Below are 20,576 nucleotides of genomic sequence, written 5' to 3'. Positions count from 1 at the left end.
TCACATTTTGGAATCCACCCTCCGAGGTCATTCTTGCAGCCTCCCAGTGATCTATAAAAATCAATATATCCACTTCAGCTACATTAACGCACTCTGCCTGTTACGCCATCGACCCACAGACAGAAATTTAGACAATTAGACAAAGCTTTTACCATATGAAGTCTCCCGATACATTAACCCTACTCGGACTTCTGTGGTGGATAAGCAACCAGGTTGACAATGACACACACACGTCAAGACAATCTGTAATAAATCTAATTCGCCACAGAGTTAAAAAGCTATATTTATTTAGAATACATCTTAAAACGAACAAGCAACCCTTCCCTGCCCAAAAACAATCCAATACACAAACTGAAAGTGTATTTACAGCAGATTATTCAGATGTACAGTAGTTCCTAAAATGATTCCCTCACATTGGTTACTAAGCAACAACTGAGTCTGCTCCGTTTCGAAATGACAGGAGACTGAAGGAAGTTAGTAATAGGCTAATGGCCATGTGATTAAGTGCTTACGGTGCATTCAATAGAATACACAATACATTATTGAGGCCAAGGTTCAATGGTCTTAGGGGTCAAGCAGCATGGAGTGCATCACTACCGTCGTGAGACATGACTGACTGATTGCCGTCGGTCTGCACACTCACAGGGGCTCAGGAAGTCACAGTAATTGCCAAGTGTTACATCGCCCCTTCAAAACAGGAAGCTACAAACAACGAGTCAAAAAGAATTGACAGAGTGAGTCATTTTACCACAACCCTGGAGGGAGAATAGAACAGGAGGCTTGGGTCAGTCGATATCGGGAGAGAAAGGACAAAATCTCAGTTGTTCTTTAGTAAGGAATGATTACCTCTCCAATTGCTCTTTTTATTACAGTATATATTTCAATTAATACAATTTGTACAATTCTATAGATACAGTATATAAACAAAACAATCTCACGTAAAAGTGCACTTGCAGAGGAGAAAGAAAGAAAAGTAACAAAGCAGACTAAAAAAAATATTTCCACAAAATGGGACCAGTCTTTCTTGGGTTGATGATGTCACAGCGGCATTTTGATAGCCATCTTCTCAAGGCTGATTCAGTGTAACAGATAAACTGCTCTTAGTGGAGTCCAAACAGTAGCATTGCTTAGGAATTAAGGGTGCATAAGGGCCTGCAATTAGGTAAGGGCCCGAAATTCTAAATGTTTTTGTCTTTCATAACCGGATTCTATATGACAGTCAGGAAATGATAGGTGGAAGAGGCAAAATGTAAGACATGTAAAAACAAGAAGTGCAGTTGAATGCAACAGACTGCAGCCTGGCCCTGTAACCCGAATATTTCCCACTAGTGACACTGAAACCAGTCTAGCTTCCTGTGACCGGTCTTTACATGTGAACTCATTGCAAGCAGAGAAATGAAGAGGGCAGAGATGGGGTTACATTCTCAGAGATAACCTCCCCACCCCCAGGGCGGGATAGAGCCTGAGATTGAGACAGAGTGTAACCCTTACATGGCAAAGGCAAGCAGTGACATTAGATATGCAGTTGATAAATGGAGAAAAACAAGTGGTCATTGGGGTCTGACTGAACTGAAACCTTACTTATCCTTGTGCTATGGACATGACCCGCAGGCCTTTGAGTACCTTATGGAGTGAATCGATTTCCCTTTGGGAGGTGCTAGTAGTGACAATTGTTCTTGTTTAATTGAAATCAAACCTTGGACAAGTTGTCCGTTAGATTAGAACGAATGCCATTTATACCCGAAGTCAAGTTACATGTGGTAACATTTAGACTGGTGGAATCAGTGACATGTACATCTGAAGCCAGGAGAACAATCAGGGGAAAAGGTTGGACAATAATTGAGGAAGCATTCACAACTGACCCAACAACCTGCTCATGCTTGGGTGTTGGTGGTAAATGGCTCTTTTCAGGGTTGCAGAGTAGTCAAGTTTGGGTTTGGGAGACTTAGGTTTGCCTGGTTATCAGAAGGTGAATAGCAGGCTTGATAAGAAGTACTGTTCAGTGCAAACAAAGGTTAAATTCAGCTTATAAAAAACAGAAATATAATAATAATAGTGAGTGATGTGTAAAACACAAGAACTTGTCAAACAACCTGACAGTGCAGTCTAACAGGCTGCGTATGAATGAGGAAGTTGTTTTGCAATTCATCCTTCATGAACTTTCAGTTACAGGTGGTGTGTGTACTGTGTGTGCGTGTGCATGCAAGCGTGTGTTGATAAAAACAACGAAAGGGTAAAAACGGGACATCCCCTACCCACAACCCCTGACCCTGACAGTCATCCCAGATATTGACTGTCTTGTGTTCCCAGCACAGTTCACGCCACAGGGTCTCCCGGCCTAGGACCCAGGAGCCCGGGTAACCTCCCTTGGCAGGAAGTATAGACTCTTACCAATGGTCAGGGGTTGCAGGTCATCTTCATGGCGACTGGTCCAGGTATGCTGTAAGTTTGTAAGGGGTTGCAGAAGGGAGGGGGGAGGAGTCCTGCACATCCCAAAACACCTAGAGCTGAGAGGGATAGAAATGTTACATATATATACAGTGGGGCAAAAAAGTATTTAGTCAACCATCAATTGTGCAAGTTCTCCTACTTAAAAAGATGAGAAGCCTGTAATTTTCATCATAGGTACACTTCAACTATGACAGACAAAATGAGAAAATCACATTGTAGGATTTTTTATGAATTTATTTGCATATTATGGTGGAAAATAAGTATTTGGTCACTTACAAACAAGCAAGATTTCTGGCTCTCACAGACCTGTAACTTCTTCTTTAAGAGGCTCCTCTGTCCTCCACTCGTTACCTGTATTAATGGCACCTGTTTGAACTTGTTATCAGTATAAAAGACACCTGTCCACAACCTCAAACAGTCACACTCCAAACTCCACTATGGCCAAGACCAAAGAACTGTCAAAGGACACCAGAAACAAAATTGTAGACCTGCACCAGGCTGGGAAGACTGAATCTGCAATAGGTAAGCAGCTTGGTTTGAAGAAATCAACTGTGGGAGCAATTATTAGGAAATGGAAGACATACAAGACCATTGATAATCTCCCTTGATCTGGGGCTGCACACAAGATCTCACCACGTGGGGTCAAAATGATCACAAGAACGGTGAGCAAAAATCCCAGAACCACACGGGGGGACCTAGTGAATGACCTGCAGAGAGCTGGGACCTAAGTAACAAAGCCTACCATCAGTAACACACTACGCCACCAGGGACTCAAATCCTGCAGTGCAAAACGTGTTCCCCTGCTTAAGCCAGTACATGTCCAGGCCCGGCTGAAGTTTGCTAGAGAGCATTTGGATGATCCAGAAGAAGATTGGGAGAATGTCATATGGTCAGATGAAACCAAAATAGAACTTTTTGGTAAAAACTCAACTCGTTGTGTTTGGAGGACAAAGAATGCTGAGTTGCATCCAAAGAACACCATACCTATTGAAGCATGGGGGTGGAAACATCATTCTTTGGGGCTGTTTTTCTGCAAAGGGACCAGGACGACTGATCCGTGTAAAGGAAAGAATGAATGGGGCCATGTATCGTGAGATTTTGAGTGAAAACCTCCATCCATCAGCAAGGGCATTGAAGATGAAACGTGGCTGGGTCTTTCAGCATGACAATGATCCCAAACACACCGCCCGGGCAACGAAGGAGTGGCTTCGTAAGAAGCATTTCAAGGTCCTGGAGTGGCCTAGCCAGTCTCCAGATCTCAACCCCATAGAAAATCTTTGGAGGGAGTTGAAAGTCCATGTTGCCCAGCAACAGCCCCAAAACATCACTGCTCTAGAGGAGATCTGCATGGAGGAATGGGCCAAAATACCAGCAAGTGTGTGAAAACTCTGTGAAGACTTACAGAAAACGTTTGACCTCTGCCAACAAAGGGTATATAACAAAGTATTGAGATAAACTTTTGTTATTGACCAAATACTTATTTTCCACCATCATTTGCAAATAAATTCATAAAAAAATCCTACAATGTGATTTTCTGGCTTTTTCTTTCTCATTTTGTCTGTCATAGTTGAAGTGTACCTATGATGAAAATTACAGGCCTCTCATCTTTTTTAAGTAGGAGAACTTGCACAATTGGTGACTGACTAAATACTTTTTTGCCCCACTGTATGTATATATATATTTTTTTATCAATTATTCTCTAAAGCCACATTTAATCGAAGCATAGCATGGCAGTCTACTGACCTTTAGGGGGCGTCCTGTGAGTGTGGGGTTGAAGGGTGGGGGTCCGGCCCCTAGCAGTTACACTGCTGCTTGATCTGTGCGGCGGAACCTCTGGGCTGTCTCAGCTGCCTCAGAGAAGAATCTCCATACTGGATACCTGAACCCATCCGCTCTGGGTCCAACTCACCTGACACACATATACGAAGAAAGACAAGGACACAACACACACACACAGGTGTAAACAACATGAGCAAACACACAGACATCCACATACACACAACATATGATTGTATGAACAAAATCAAACAGACACACATATCTCATAAGTAAACACGTGTACTGTTTGTTTACCTGACTCCATCTTGTTGAGGATGGTGCGGGCAGTTTTGAGGAAGGCCTCCTCCACATTCTCCCCTGTCAGAGCACTGGTCTCCAGGAACATCAGCTCTGTAGCGGTCAACACAGTCAGTAAAAATCGATACTCCCGCCCTAGGAAAACCAATACAGGCCTAAAAGCCGGTGGAAACTACCATCTTAGAATAGAGAGTTGGCTAAAAGGGGAGAAGGGAAAAGGGGAGCGATGGAGTGAGGACATGAAGGGGGAGAGACAGTTGTGAAATGAGAGGGGGGGGGGGGGGGCTGAGTAGGGGTGAGGAGTGAGAGACGAGACAGTTACCGTTCTCCTGTGCGAAGCGGGACGCCTCGAGGAAGGTGACCTCTCGGTCCGCGTCCAGGTCCTTCTTATTCCCGCACAGGATGATGACGATGTTGGGGCTGGCCAGCGTCCGCGCGTCTGTCAGCCAGTTGGTCAGGGCGTTGTACGTCTCCCGGCTAGAGGACGGAGACACGCCAGAACGACGACGACAGACAAGATACAGACGAGGGGAAAATGGATTTAAATCACACGAAGCGTTTCATTAGGACAGGGATGTTCAGTAGGATGGGATGGTACTTTGGAAAAATCAGTGTATTGAATTGTGTGTTCCATACAACATAAGAGGTGAAATACAAGAAGCACTTAGGGAGGTAGAGATGATAGACGTTGAGAATATTAGCAGTTTTCAAAACGTACACTTTTCAATATATACCTCTATGGGCTAATGTTCTTTCTGCTCCAAATGAGAAAAGAGGTACAGAAAATCATCCCTGCCTTTCCCCTCTTCAAGGACAGATGGAGCCTGATTACCAGCTCCCACCTCCTAGAAACTTTTTTTGGGGGGGTGAAATCACCTGTCACCATGGTGACCGCATGCTGGTGTCCATGGCGACGTGAGAACAGTGAGCAGAAGGGGTTAGACTAATGTCCCGCAGCTGCAGTGAGGCGGCTGACCCATGACGTCAGCATAGAGCTAAGCGATGACGACCCCTCTGCCTCGGTGTAGCTCTCACACCACACCACATGCTTTTCGGTCTCCTCTCTTTCTATTCCTTTAACATGAACCCATGTTGATACACGGTTCCCTCTTCTCTTCCCCCCCCCCCCCCCCCCCCCCCCCCCGCTGCTCTCTCTATTCCACACTCCTGTCCTTCTCCCGCTCTCGCTCAGTTGACACTGTCTAATGGAGTTTTGCTTTCCGGGCTGCTGCCGTCTGCCTGGAGACATTACTTTATTACAGCCCTGTCACTCTGCATCACACACTTTATTAAAGCTCTGTCACCTAACATTACACCATTCACTCCATCTTGATGATGCAACAGGCAGTGAGTGACATGGCAACTCTGGGCTGACTAAATAAAAACTCTTGGCTTGGTGCTGCCATACACCTCGTCTATCTCGGACTCTGCGCTCCTGACCGAATCTCCATGGGCCTGTTGAAATTCAACTTCTCTAGTCGGTCTCTCTGTGCTCTGTTGTCTATGCCGACTCCCACGTCCTCTGCATGTGTACGAGCGACCAGTGAAACCAACGTGCTTTTCTCATGGGTCTATCATTGGTTCACCTACCTTGTAATGTCATAGACAAGCAGCGCCCCTGCCGCTCCACGGTAGTAGCTGCGAGTCACAGACCTGGGGGAGGGCAGACAGACAGCACCGTTAACCAATCACAGAACCAGAATACAATCTGTCAACCAATGAGGGCACGGGTCAGAGGTAACGGCACCTCTGGGTAACCAATGGGAGGTCATTACCTGAAGCGCTCCTGTCCAGCTGTGTCCCAGATCTGTAGTTTAACCGTCTTACCCCCGACGTTGACCACCCTGGAACCAAACTCAACCCCGATGGTGTGGTTGGAGTCCTGCTTGACTGCACAGCCAGAGACAGACCAGGAGAGAAGCCACAACCGTCACTGTACTGTTTGTCTCCTATATATTTTATTCAAATATGTGGGTTTTTCCAGATGGCTGGTTTGTGAAAGACAACCTTGACCGAAAGGTAAAACACCTAATAGTGTGACTGCCTAGTTATTAGGCCTAAGTTGCCAAGACTTCACAGAAACATTTCCTGGCTAATTCCCAGAGTCACAATGCTGATCTATATTGTGCTGGTGCGTTGTGCTTGTTTAAAGACCAGAACAGTTAGCTTCAGAAGCCTCTTCAGAAGCCTCATCAGCATATCAGAGGGTTGGGGAGCTACGGCCTCTCCCAGGTCCAGAGATTAACACAGTCAAAGCCCTTCTCCCACACTACTGACAGCACTGGGAGTTAGAGTTAGACCTTTTCCACATTTTGTTGAGGGGAAAAAACGATTTAACCCATTTTAGAATAAGGCTGTAACGTAACAAAATGTGAAGTCAAGGGGTTTGAATACTTTCCAAATGGACTGTATGTATGTGCGGGTCAGTGTGCAGAGATGCACGTCACGTTTCTATATTATTGTGCATAAACAATGCATGTGGGTGTTGTTTATTTGCAGGACAAGGGGGAGACCAGCATTGGCACTACTTACACTTGGTCTCAATGAACTGGTGCAGGAGGCAAGATTTCCCTGTTCCAGCACTGCCAATCACCAGGAACTTAAACAGGAAGTCTGAAATGAGAGAGAGCGGGTACAGAAATCAAAACACCAGCAGCTCAAACTGCTGAGACTCATCCTTAAGTCTCTCCGTGACTGTGAGCTGCTCCCTGTCAACAGAGCTGCCAACGGTCCCAAATTACCCGGCTAATCACTACCTTCATGTGAGTGTGACCGCATGTTAACATTTATGCTAATTTGCTAAGCGACGAGCTAAAGGAGGACGGGGTAAAAGAATTCTAAAATTAACAATGAGAGAGGTTGTGTTGTCAACCACTGACAGGTGTGACCCAGAGATTGAGTTGTATCATCCTGTCGGTCTAACCCCGATTTATCTCAATGAAAGCTTAACCAAGCTTATCTGTTTAGTGTGGCTTGTCTCAGGGTGTACGCAATACATAGCAACAGTGATAGTCTCAATGTTAACAGTTAAGAGGCGACTCCGGGATGCTGGCCTTCTAGGCAGAGTTCCTCTGTCCAGTGTCTGTGTTATTTTGCACATCTTAATCTTTTATTGGCCACTCTGAGATATGGCTTTTTCTTTGCAACTCTGCCTAGAAGGCCAGCATCCCGTAGTCGCCTCTTAACTGTTAACATTGAGACTGGTGTTTTGCGGGTACTATTTAATGAAGCTGCCAGCTGAGGACCTGTGAGGCATCTATTTCTCAAACTCGATATTCTAAATGTACTTGTCCTCTTGATCAGTTGTGCACCGGGGCCTCCCACTTCTCTTTCTATTCTGGTTCGAGCCCGTTTGCTTTGTTCTATGATGGGAGTAGCACACAGAGTTGTACGAGATCTTCAGTTTCTTGGTAGTTTCTCACATGGAATAGCCTTCATTTCTCAGAACAAGAATAGACTGATCGAGTTTCAGAAGAAATGTCTTATTTTCTGGCCATTTTAAGACTGTAATCGAACCCACAAATGCTGATGCTCCAGATACTCAACTAGTCTAAAGGACAGTTTTATTGCTTCTTTAAATCAGCACAACAGTTTTCAGCTGTGCTAACATAATTGTAAAAGGGTTTTCTAATGATCAATTAGCCTTTCAAAATAACAAACTTGGATTAGCTAACACAAGGTGCCATTGGAACACAGGAGTGATGGTTGCTGATAATTGGCCTCTGTACGCCTATGTAGATATACAGTTGAAGTCAGAAGATTACATACACATAGGTTGGAGTCATTTAAACTCATTTTTCAACCCCAACCACAAATTTCTAGTTAAACTGTAGTTTTGGAAAGTTGGTTAGGACATCTACTTTGTGCATGACACAAGTACTTTTTCCAACAATTGTTTACAGATTATTTCACTGTATCACAATTCCAGTGGGTCAGAAGTTTACATACACTAAGTTGACTGTGCCTTTAAACAGCTTGGAAAATTCTAGAAAATGGTGTCATTGCTTTAGAAGCTTCTGATAGGCTAATTGACATCATTTGAGTCAATTGGAGGTGTACCTGTGGATATATTTCAAGGCCTACCTTCAAACTCAGTGCCTCTTTGCTTGACATCATGGGAAAATCAAAAGAAATCCGACAAAACCCCAGAAAACAAAATTGTAGACCTCCACAAGTCTGGTTAATCCTTGGGAGCAATTTCCAAACGCCCGAAGGTACCACGTTCCTCTGTACAAACAATAGTACGCAAGTGTAAACACCATGGAACCACGCAGCCATCATACCGCTCAGGAAGGATAAGTGTTCTGCCTCCTAGAGATGAACGTAGCTTGGTGCGAAAAGTGCAAATCAATCCCAGTACAACAGCAAAGGACCATGTGAAGATGTTGGAGGAAACAGGTACAAAAGTATCTATATCCACAATAAGACGAGTCCTATAGCGACATAACCTGAAAGGCCCCTCAGCAAGAAAGCCACTGCTCCAAAACCGCCATAAAAAAGCCAGAATACGGTTTGCAACTGCACATGGGGACAAAGATCGTACTTTTTGGAGAAATGTCCTCTGGTCTGATGAAACAAAAATAGAACTGTTTAGCCATAATGACCATCATTATGTTTGGAGGAAAAAGGGGGACGCTTGCAAGCTGAAGAACACCATCCCAACCATGAAGCACGGGGTGGCAGCACCATGTTGTGGGGTGTTTTGCTGCAGGAGGGACTAGTGCACTTCACAAAATAGATGGCATCATGAGGAGAGAAAATTATGTGGATATATTGAAGCAACATCTCAAGACATCAGTCAGGAAGTTAAAGCTTTGTCGGTCTTTCAAATGGACAATGACCCCAAGCATACTTCCAAAGTTGTGGCAAAATGACAACAAAGTCAAGGTATTGGAGTGGCCATCACAAAGCCCTGACCTCAATCCTGTAGAAAATCTGTGGGCAGAACTGAAAAAGTGTGTGCGAGCAAGGAGGTCTACAAACCCGACTCAATTACACAGGAACGGGCTAAGATTCACCCAACTTATTGTGGGAAGCTTGTGGAAGGCTACCTGCAACGTCAGGAGGAATGGGCTAAGATTCACCCAACTTATTGTGGGAAGCTTGTGGAAGGCTACCTGCAACGTTTGACTCAAGTTAAACAATTTAAAGGCAATGCTACCAAATATTAATTGAGTGCATGTAAACTTCTGACCCACTGGGAATGTGATGAAAGAAATCACTCTACTATTATTCTGATATTTCACATTCTTAAAATAAAGTGGTGATCCTAACTGACCTAAGACAATTTTTACTAGGACTAAATGTCAGGAATTGTGAAAAACTGAGTTTAAATGTATTTGGCTAAGGTGTATGTAAACTTCCGACTTCAACTGTACCATTTTTTTTTTTTTTTATTATTATTTTTTAATTTTTTAAATCAGACGTTTCCAGCTACAATAGTCATTTACAACACCTTCACTGCATTTCTGATCAATGTCCCCAAACTTTGGAATCACTTAGAAATGTCCTTGTTTTTGAAAGAAAAGCAACATACATACGCACACACGAGGAGGAGGCGTGATGGTGCTTTGCTGGTGACACTGTCAGTGATAATTTTGTTTTAATTCAAGGCACAGCTCACCAGCATGGCTACTGTATCCCAGTATTCTGCAGCGATACGCCATCCCATCTGGTTTGCACTTAGTGGGACTATCATTTATTTTTCAACAGGACAATGACCCAATATTCCTCCAGGCTGTGTAAGGGCTATTTTTTAACCAAGAAGGAGAGTGGTGGAGTGCTGCATCAGATGACCTGGCCTCCACAATCACCCAACCTGAACCCAAATGAGATGGTTTGGGATGAGTTGGACCGCAGAGTGAAGAAAAAGCAGCCTATATGTGCTCAGCATGTCTGAACTCCTTCAAGAAAAGCATTCCAGGTGAAGCTGGTTGAGAGAATGCCAAGACTGTGCAAAGCTGTCATCAAGATAAAGGGTAGTTACTTTGAAGAACCTAAAATATATTGTGATTTGTTTAACACTTTTTTGGTTACTACATGATCCCATGTGTTATTTCATAGTTTTGATGTCTTCACTATAATTTTACAAAGTAGAAAACAAAAAGAAAAGAAAAACCCTGGAAGGAGTAGGCGTGTCCAAACTTTTGACTGGCACTGTATATATTTTATGACTTTTGAGAACTAACAACCACCGAAATAACTACACAGTCAGGGAGAATCTAAAATTCCTCAAATATCTTGGCCAAGTGATAGCATAAGAACACAACATAAGCCATGGGTGGCAAAATATGTAGAATTGCAGGACATTAGCTATAACTGCACATTTTCTCTTAGCCCCATAACAAAGTGTGTAGAACTGTAGGAAATTTGCTTTAAAAAAATAAGCCACATTTGGCCTGCGGCAATTGGCCACGCCCACTACCCCTCCCCTAACTTTGCCACCGCTGCTGAAAAAGATCCTAGGGGAAACGCTGAGCTGGCTACATGACAACAAGTGTATAGGAATGGAGGCAGTCTATTCACAAACACTCTATGCATACCGACCGGCCCGAGTACATCTGCACAATATAGATGGGTTACACTGGGCAGCTGCAAAGTTCTGGTGATGTGTTGGACCGGGTCTGGTACTTGACCCGTCCTACACACACACAACCATCTGGCTGAGGCCCTGATGTGTGGGACAGAGAGCGGTCCAAAGACGGTCTTTGTGCTGTGACCACAGATAGAGCAATGGCCATTTGCATGCGCAGCCCAGGGTTCCACCAGGCCATACAAGGAACAATGGGGAATTGAAGCGGGAGAGGCTGGCTGTGTGTGGAAAGGGGCAGCAGTGGTATAGAGTGCAGCATCCACAAGTCTCTCTCTCTCTCACACACACTGGAGTGAGTCAAGCTGCAGGGGAAACACCCAGGGGGCATGGCCCCTCACAGAGTTTCAAGCCTAGTTATTTCAATTACATTTCCAACTCTTGTCAGTGCCAAACTTTTCTCCTCAACTTTCTGACTGATTTGCAGATTGGATGCTATTGACCACTCTGCTGCTAGTATGCTAATCAGCTAGGCTACATGTGCCGCTGTACCAAAGCAGTCCAGTCAAATACAGAGTCAATACGGCAACTGGAGTAAATTACTGATGAAAGGAAAGAGCAGGGGATGAGATTGATCGTTTGTTCTTCTGTGACATTTAAAACACAGTTCTCCTGCAGCCAGCTCTTCTCCAACCCATAAATCAACCACGGCCTATGTACACTAGTGTGTGTGTGTTGTGTTTACTCAACCAACATAACCTTGAGGCCACATTCATAGGTAGGTACCCACTAGAGGCCTTATCACACCTTGTTTTCTGTCTCTCTCAGCAGGCACACTTATCAATGACAACCTGTCTGCGAATGTACAGGATGGAAAAAGCCTGTCTAGGAGTAGTTGAGGCATATTGCATTTACACCATAATAACAACAAGTATTTTGTTGTGTACAAGCGATAGTGAACCATGGGTAGGTTTTGGCAGGAATAAGAGCATGACCTCACACACACCTCTTCTACAGTCTGCCCTTCAGTCCACCTGCTCTGAATCAGACCCCTGTGTTACCTCTGGAGCCAAGCCATATAATCTCTTACAGTGCTGGGCTTCATCTGTGTGTGTGTGTAGGAACTAAATCAGCCTCTCCCCTAACCGAGAGACTGTGTGATGTGTTTTGTGTCAAGTACAGTAGGCCCATTCCTACTGTATTTTACATGCCAAAGTGAATTAGTGAATGCAGCTTATGCTGCAGTCTGTTTAGTGTAGTCACGTGGCTCCCCTGTGTCACTGTTGTTCTGCCCTCCTTTACCCCTTCTAGTACTTATGGGGGAAAAAAGCCAATCAGGAAATCAATGAAGACTATTACAGCTGTCGTCTATATAACATTAGTGTAGAGCACTCCATTTCTAATGTTGACCTGCTGGTGTAGCATTTCAGAGAGACAGAAACAGAAGAGAGCAAGGAAAGACTAGATAATTATCGAGTGAGGGAGGACAGATGGAGCGAGACGTGTCAGCAGGGGGTCGAGCAAGCTGCAACAGGAAAGAGGAGAGTACGCATGGTGTGCTGTAGCAAAAACCAATCCATTCACCACAGCCACACCATAAGAAAATGAATAGGCCTGGCTACAGTAAAACACTCAGCTGCCACTGGACACCATGTCCAAAGCATGTTCACAAAGTTCAAATGAATAATTAAGTATAAAGGTTCCAAGAGAGTGGTCAAAGGAAGATAAAACTGCAATTTTTCCATTGGTGAGAATAAAAAGATAGGCTTGTTAGTAACAAACCAATGTAAATGTCTTGGATTGGCCCCCATGGAAGTGTGTATGTAATGGACCAACAAACACCTAGCTTGTTTTGATTTTAAAAGATGTAGGTTACATTGTAGTTTTTAAAAAAATGACATGAGAAGAGTTTTACATTCAGGAGATTGGATTAATGTGGTATAGAACTAACAGAATCCCCATTCTACCTTAAGAGTCAAGCTAGCATACATACATGTGTATTTGATCTGAGCATCTGCTAGCACCAGCTGAGCGAGCCTCCCTCTTTAGCGCAAGTGAAGTGTGTTCGGAACAACTTAATGTAGGCGTCTTAGAAGTAGTTTTCACACAAACATACGTCCAAACTCAGAATCAAGTATGCTTCCTAAAAATAACGCGGTAGAACATTTATTTTTAATTTCCGATTTTTCTGCATTTATCAGAGTGACTTCAGATGTTTCCATGTAAAACAGAATATGAGGGAAATCGTTCGTTCTTCTTGCAAAGCAAGTAAACGTTTTAATCGAACTAACTACTATATGAATTTGACCAATCATGTAATTCCAGATAAGATCTCATCGGAACTGAAGAAAAATGTTACAAGCTAGTTGATGGCAATGTTATCTGGCCCCTGGGGCTGTGGTGTCAATGCAACTGCATTAGATCAGGCTCTTACAACCCTGTTCCTGGAGAGCTACCCTCCAGTAAGTTTTCACTTCAACCCCAGTCGTAACTAACCGGATTACGTTTATCAACCAGCTAAGTATTAGAACCAGGTACGCTAGATTAAAGGTTTGGAGTGAAAACCTACAGGATGTTAACTCTCCAGAAATATGGTTGGCGAGCCCTGTGATAGATACATGCCAGATCGTTGTCAAGTTATGCAGTGTTGCCTTTTTGCTATCTTAGTTAACCCCACCACTTCCAACTTTTAAATCGCAAGAACACATGGCTAGCTAGCTAAATCTGAAGGGGGGGGGGGGGGGGGGGGGGGGGGTCGGTTAAATTAAGCCAAACGACTGCAAATAAAGCTACGCGTATTACCGTAAACTAGACACCCACTTTTTTGATGGCAACATTTCAATATAAATTACTTGACCAACTTCCTCTGCGAGTCCCAACTAATACAAAGACTCCAGATGTTGTGTCCCAAAGCTACTTCTTGGCCCTTTTAGGAAGCATACCACGCTTCTCTCTACCCACTCCTTCTGTCTACAGTGTAGACTCTACAAGAATCAGTGTTGATTTCAAGACGCCTAGTGGAAATGACGGTGCTTGAATGCATCTGCAAACACAAACAAGCGTCATGACCCAAGTTAGCTAGCTCAGAGACGGAAGAGGAAGCGAGACAGCCCACTCGCAGTTTTTTTCTGGTTTAATGAAAGTCAACGAACTAAGTAGACGAGCTCCAGCTGCTATTCCATTTGTGTCTATGGGAGACCCACCCCGTTAAGTAAACCGGAACTGATCATTTTTGATAGTTCGCCCAGGCTGTTTATCTTCATTTATCCACCATCTTTGGCTAGCTAGCAAGCTAACTAAACGTACCGTATGTTTCAGACATGTCGGCCCCCGCTTTAAAAACGATGGACTTAGACGGATTTTCTTAGTTGGTGTCTTCGTACCGTATGCGAAGGATGTTGTGTTGTTTTCTAAAGTAGCAATTACACCTCCCTTTAGATTTCTGACTTCGCCACACCGTTTCCCTTTCCTCCTCCAACAACAGATCCACGCACGTACGTTATGACGTGTAAATGTACACGTCATTACGTGATTTTTAAAGACATAATCCAAATATTTGGGAATTAGAATACTTAATTTAATAGGATCTCGATAGCATAATCGGAGTCGTCTCGTAAACCGGAGACTATAATGAGAGAGCATAGACAACTTTAGCCGGGGTACCAGTCTGTTTGAGTTATCATTCCACTCCTTGTCCTGGTAAACAGTTTCTTTATTTTGGTGAGTAACGAAAGTATATTGAATCCAGTCTCATAACAAATGGGTCAAGAATTTTGTCTATGGACAGCAATTATTATTAGTGATTCAGAATGCTTTGAACATTAAATAAAAACTCAAAATTCGACAACTTTGTTACTTTGTGATTTTTGGGGATAAAATGTAAAGAATGCTAATATTTTTTTTTTACATATTTTTTTAGGTGGTTTGACACTTTATTCAGACAGTCAGTTAATTAGATGGGGAGTCGGGGAAATGGGAAAAACAATGGGAAGGCCAGTGGGACTGCTCTGCACAGGAAATACTCATATTAAAGGTTGATGTCAAGTGGGTAAACAAATCATAGATTGCATTTCCTTGTCCATAGACTACTTTCGAGGTAAGGACACAAACATTTAGTAATTTTGGTGAACTTTCTCATTAAAATAGGACTGGAAGAAAATCCCGCTTGCTCTCCAGGAGGGTTGTCCACCCCTGATCTATGTTTCCCAATGTGTGTTTGAAAATGTTCTTGAAATAACAATTCATTTCTCAATCCCCCAGCCTTAAAAAAAAAAAAAATCAAATGAATATCAGTATTCAGGAGGTATATGCCAACTTGTTGAAGATCCTTTCCATCATCTTACTCTACATAGACACAATATATGATGTGTTCATGAGTTGAGTCCCCCTACCATCTCTGCCTAGCGTGTGCACCATACTAAAATGGCCCAGAGCAATGAATATCTAAAGGTTATTTGTAGGACTTATTCAAAACTGTCCAAAAAAATAAATAGCCTCATATATTTCATTCCAAAGACACAAGTAGGCATATCAGACATTGGTAAAATTGTGAAGATGTGGAATAATACAATACTGTTGTAGGTGTTCTTGCTGACTCACCACACAAATTACCCTTTATTTTAGCTCTTTGTTGAGAATGAGAATTGTTCAACTGATCAGACTAAATAAAGTAAATTGATAATAAAATATCCTGATGACAAATTTGCCCCTACACCCTAACCAAATAGTTGTTATATTTATTGCTATATTTACCCCCCCCCCCCCCCCCCCCCCCCCCCCCCCCCCTCTAGAATCAAATGTACACTTCTGGGTTCACAATCTGTTTTTCTAATTATTTTAATAGTTACAAATCAGGTCACCCTACCAAACTTCCCTGCTAAAACAGACAGTAGGTCTGTCTGCTCCCTTTTGATTGTCATATCCTAAATGCCAATCACAAAACAAGGGGACCAGAGCCGGGCCCTCCCATTAGGCAATATTAGGAGGTCGTCTATGGCGACATTTTGGAAATTGGCTGCCACACTCCGGCGCCCCTTATTAGCTAATACACTGTCGGTGGCGCCCCAGCCGCCAGCTCATAGCCGTTGCTGCAGTTTCCCCCCCATTCCAGATTCTCCCAAAGTTCATTCCCACTATCCTTGGTAGCTATGTGTGTATTTTTATGGGATTATTCAACTATGAAACATTAATACAAATAAAATGTGCCAATTAAACTATTGTATTGTTTTTTAATGTTTGTGCGTGATGAAGGCGATTAGTGATTAAGGCAGTAGCCTAACCTGTTTAGATGAGTAATAAAGGCTGTAGCCGAACCTAGCCTGTTAACGTTAGCAAGCCACTAGAGGAAATCATTTCTGCCTATATTTGCTACCATGTCTAAGAGACAAAAACTACCCGGAAGCAAATCTTCTTTTTTTTTAAACAAATGAGAAAAGAGGCACAATCTCTAAACCAAGGAGATTTGCTGCATGCAGCAATGTGCAATGTTCATCAGCCAGCGTGGAGAACAACATGCCTCCTAAGACAGGCCGTTCAGTCGTAGAGGCGGACGAGCCCCCCGTTCAATGGTTCTAGCAGCAAAGTGGGTGAAGCAGAGGAGTCCGAGCAATCCCCTTCCACCGATGATGACAGCTCTCTGGGTGGACAATAACAGGTGTGGCCTAGCCACACCTCCAAACAATGCCAGCAGGCACCCTAATATCTGGGACCTGGACTCAGATTAGCCACCCTGGCTCTTCTCCAGGTACGTCGACAGCGGCGGACAAACATCTGGGCAGTGGCAGCAAGGCATGAGGTAGAGAGAATGGTTTCGGAAGTCAAGGGTGTGGCAGAGGAACTGTATAGGCAGGAGAGAGCATCAGGCTTCACATTTTTAGACCCAGGACGGTAGGAAATGGTGAAGTTGAATCTGGTAAGCATGAAGGCCCATTGGGCCTGCCTTGAGTTGAGGCGCTTGGCTGAATGGAGATATTCCAAGATTTTATGGTCGGTCCAGACCAGGAATGGCTGTTCGGCTCCTTCCAGCCAGTGCCTCCACTCCTTCAAACGCCAGTAGTTCTCTATTGCCAACATCATCGTTTCTCTCAGCAGGATTGAGAGGATGGGACAGGAAGGCACAGGGATGAAGCTTCTGGTCCTGGGCCGGTCGCTGGGACAGGATGGCCCCCACTCCAACATCCGAAGCACCCACTTCCATCACAAATTGATGCGAGGGGTACAGATAGATGAGGATGGGTGCTGTTGTGAACCGATGCTTCAGGTCCACAAAGACTTTGTCGACAGCTGGAGACCATTTGAAAGGTACCTTGGGGGAGGTGACCTGTCTGACATGGAGTACATGTTATTGGGCAGATCGGGAAAAACAACAGAATGTCGTCCAGGTAGACGAACACAAACCAATTTAGCATGTCCCAAAGCACATCATTGACCTAAGCCTGGAAGACAGCGGCGGCGTTGGTGAGTCCAAATGGCATGACCTGGTACTCATACTGTCCACTGGCTGTGTTGAAGGCTGTCTTCCACTCATCCCCCCTCGCGTATCCGAACCAGGTGGTAGGCATTCCGAAGGTCCAACTTGGAAAACATGGTAGCCCCCTGGAGAAGTTAAAACACAGAGGAGAGGTAGGGGGTTAACGATTTTTGACAGTGATATTGTTAAGTCCCCAGTAGTCAATGCACGGGCGAGGGGTCTTGTCCTTCTCCACAAAGAAAAACCCTGCGCCGGCAGGAGATGCAAACAGACGGACGGTCCCAGTGGCCAGAGACGCTTCTATGTACTCCTCCATAGCAATGGTCTCTGGTCCGGACAGAGAGTACAACTGACCCCGAGGTGGTGTCGTGCCTGGGAGAAGATCAATGGCACAATCATAAGGACGGTGCGGGGGAAGGGAGGGAGCACGTGCCTTGCTAAACACTTCCAGGAGGTCATGGTATTCCGTGGGGATAACAGAGACATCCACAGTCTTGCTAACCTCCTGAGGAAGACGACTAGGGGAAGGCTGTGCTGCTTGAAGGCAGTGGGCTCCAACCCAGGATGGAGCTTGTGGTCCAGGAACTGTATGGTCTCACTGTGGTTACCAGAAACCCGTAATTGAACGAGCACAGTAGTATGGGTGATTTCCCCTATAGAGCGGCCATCCAGTGCCCTAGCATCCATGGGGACAGAGAGGCTGAGGGGGGATACCAAGCTCCGAAACAATTGTGGCATCCATAAGATTCTCATCAGCCCCAGCGTCAGTGAGAACTCAGAGAGACTTCGATTGGTCTCCTCACAGCACAAGCACAAAAAGGGGTGTGCGGGTGATGGGAATTAGGGAACTCCCGGTCTGACTCACCATAGTACTGGTACCCACTAGAGACAAGGGTTTCCTAATAGGGCAGGTAGCTATAAAACGTCCTGCCCCTCCACAGTATTGACAACAGTTATTATTCATCCTCCGTGAGCGCTCCAAAACTGACAGCCTAGTTCTTCCCAACTGTATAGGCTCAGAAGCAGCTAGCTCATCCTTTACCTCCTCAGAAAGCGGGGTTCTCGGGGAGTCGAGATAAGCTGTATAACCTCACCACAGATAGGAGAAAAATTACTGCGTGATTGGAGTTTTTCCAGAGGTAGCAGGCAGCCTCTGAGCTATCTCCCTGATTTGCTCCATAATAGCCTTTAACCTATGGTTGTGGCTAAGTCTGCTAAGTCTGCAGGGTCTGTCATGGCCAGTTCGTACTATCATGACACAAGGCAAGACCCAGATGCAGACACAGGAGGCAGATGGTTGGAGTCTTACCCTATTGGATTATACCATTTTGTAAGGCAAGAGAATGGTCGTGGACAGGAAAAAGGTCAAATCCAGTTCAGAGTTCAAAAGGTACCAAATAGCAGGCAGATTCAAGGTCAGGGCAGGCAGGAAAGTAGTCCAGAGTCAGGCAGGGGTCATCACCGGGAAGACTATCAAAAAGAGAATAGCAAAAGGAGAACAGGGAAAAACACGCTGTTTGACTTGACAAACATACAAGACGAACTGGCACAGAGAGACAGGAAACACAGAGATAAATACACCAGGGAAAATAAGGGACATCTGGAGGGGGTGGAGACAATCACAGGAACAGGTGAAGTAGATCAGGGCGTGACACTTCAAGAAGCAGTGCATGCTTTTGCTTCCAGGAAGGCCAGACGAGTCAACTTGTCTTTGAAAATGTAAGCGGTGATCATAAACTCGCAATAATTATATCACTGAGTAATTTGTAAATGACTTAATTATCTATCGCCTGTTTGTTATATAATGTTTAGACTTAAATAGGCTACATCCTAATCTCTCTCTCTGATTATTTGATTTCAGGATCATGGGCTGCTACTGAGGTAAAACATCGCTGACTGCAATGCAGCACCACAGCAGCGAAATAGACCACTCTAGGCGGGCCACAAAATGAGGAAATGCTGAAACTGATGTTCGACAATCAAATTCGACATGCAAATCAACAAAATTCGTTCAGGCTGGGTCATCGGGCTCCCCACTGGCGCAGTGGTCTAACGCACTGCGTCTCAGTGCATAGAGGTGTCACTGCAGTCACTGGTTTAAATCCAGAGTCCCATAGGGTGGCGCAGTGTCGTCCGGGTCTGGCTGTCATTGTAAATAAGAATTTGTTCATAACTGACTTGGCTGGTTAAATAAATGTGTTTTTTAAACAACTGTGGGGTCATGCCATGTGTGATAACAGGTGTCATATTATTAGTAGTACACTTGGTATCCTACTGTAGGCAGTTGGCTGCATAGTGATTGCAACATTGTAACTCTCAAATGCAGGGGTTAAAGTAAAAGAATACAAATAAATCCCTGGGGCGGGACCTCCTATATGTGGATGCACGTACTAAAAAATGTTATGGGCCTAATCATGAAATTACATATAGAATTGGAGCCTATTTCTTCCTATTCAAAAACGTGGTTGGCCTACCTGTTTGACAAACCCAGTTATTCCATCCATAGATGTTGGTATAGCCAACGTCCAATACTGTCACATTTTTCTGCTTCGGTAGGCGTCTGTCTGGGTGGAAAGGTCACTTTTGAAAGTGCCATGCTTAAATTCATAAGGATGTCCAAGATGTTATTATTTGCAAACCGCTGTTGCAAACAAGACACTGGTTTGACATTGAAGAAATATGGTAAGAATGCCTATTTCTCTGTCCATTCTTCCCTGAAACTATTTCATTATCCACCTTTCTTTTGAGACATTTTCAGGCCAACATTTTCTTTTGATCGCAATATGTTTTTCCCCAATCAACGCACACAGAAATATAAAAACAAATTTAATAGAGACATTGGTGATATTATCAATGGGGGCAAACGCAAGTGTGGATTGAATCTACTTTACTACATGCTGTCAAATGTCTACATTCTGCAATTTGGGCGGAAGTAAAAGCCACCTAATTTTTTTGACAAAATTGTACATAAAACAGCGCTACCGTGCTACTCTTTTCACAGTTTTATAAACTCAGCGGAGAACGTTATATCTCTCCATTCAGCGCCACTCT

The 20,576-nt window shown here is 44.2% G+C and overlaps 1 protein-coding gene across 2 annotated transcripts; it reads right to left on the bottom strand.

The window, feature by feature from the left end:
* Positions 1–265: 265 nt before the first annotated feature.
* LOC110503498 (ras-related protein Rab-4B) lies at positions 266–14,596 on the bottom strand. Of its 2 annotated transcripts, none has more exons than XM_036962194.1 (8): positions 14,440–14,596; positions 7,060–7,140; positions 6,303–6,417; positions 6,118–6,180; positions 4,850–5,004; positions 4,525–4,620; positions 4,195–4,360; positions 266–2,507 (listed from the first exon to the last, which is right to left on the bottom strand). In XM_036962194.1, the coding sequence occupies exons 1-7, from the start codon at positions 14,579–14,581 to the stop codon at positions 4,245–4,247; spliced, it is 768 nt and encodes a 255-aa protein (XP_036818089.1). In that variant the 5' UTR covers positions 14,582–14,596; the 3' UTR covers positions 266–2,507; positions 4,195–4,244. The 2 variants fall into 2 exon arrangements, with proteins under 2 accessions (XP_036818089.1, XP_036818090.1); XM_036962195.1 differs by having other exon boundaries at positions 14,363–14,542.
* Between the last annotated feature and the right edge of the window lie 5,980 nt (positions 14,597–20,576).

The sequence above is a fragment of the Oncorhynchus mykiss genome, chromosome 24 (genome assembly GCF_013265735.2).
Source record: "Oncorhynchus mykiss isolate Arlee chromosome 24, USDA_OmykA_1.1, whole genome shotgun sequence".
Lineage (NCBI taxonomy): Eukaryota > Metazoa > Chordata > Actinopteri > Salmoniformes > Salmonidae > Oncorhynchus > Oncorhynchus mykiss.
Note: the sequence above shows the minus strand (reverse complement) of the source record. Positions and strands in the feature narration are given on the sequence as shown.

Excerpts from the sequence above, each read along its gene's own strand:
- LOC110503498 (XM_036962194.1), bottom strand. The coding sequence starts at position 14,581 with ATGACGTGTACATTTACACGTCATAACGTACGTGCGTGGATCTGTTGT. Across the intron at positions 6,418-7,059 it reads CCAGTTCATTGAGACCAAGT|TCAAGCAGGACTCCAACCAC; the intron begins GTAAGTAGTGCC and ends CTGGCTGTGCAG. Across the intron at positions 5,005-6,117 it reads CTTGTCTATGACATTACAAG|CCGGGAGACGTACAACGCCC; the intron begins GTAGGTGAACCA and ends TCCGTCCTCTAG.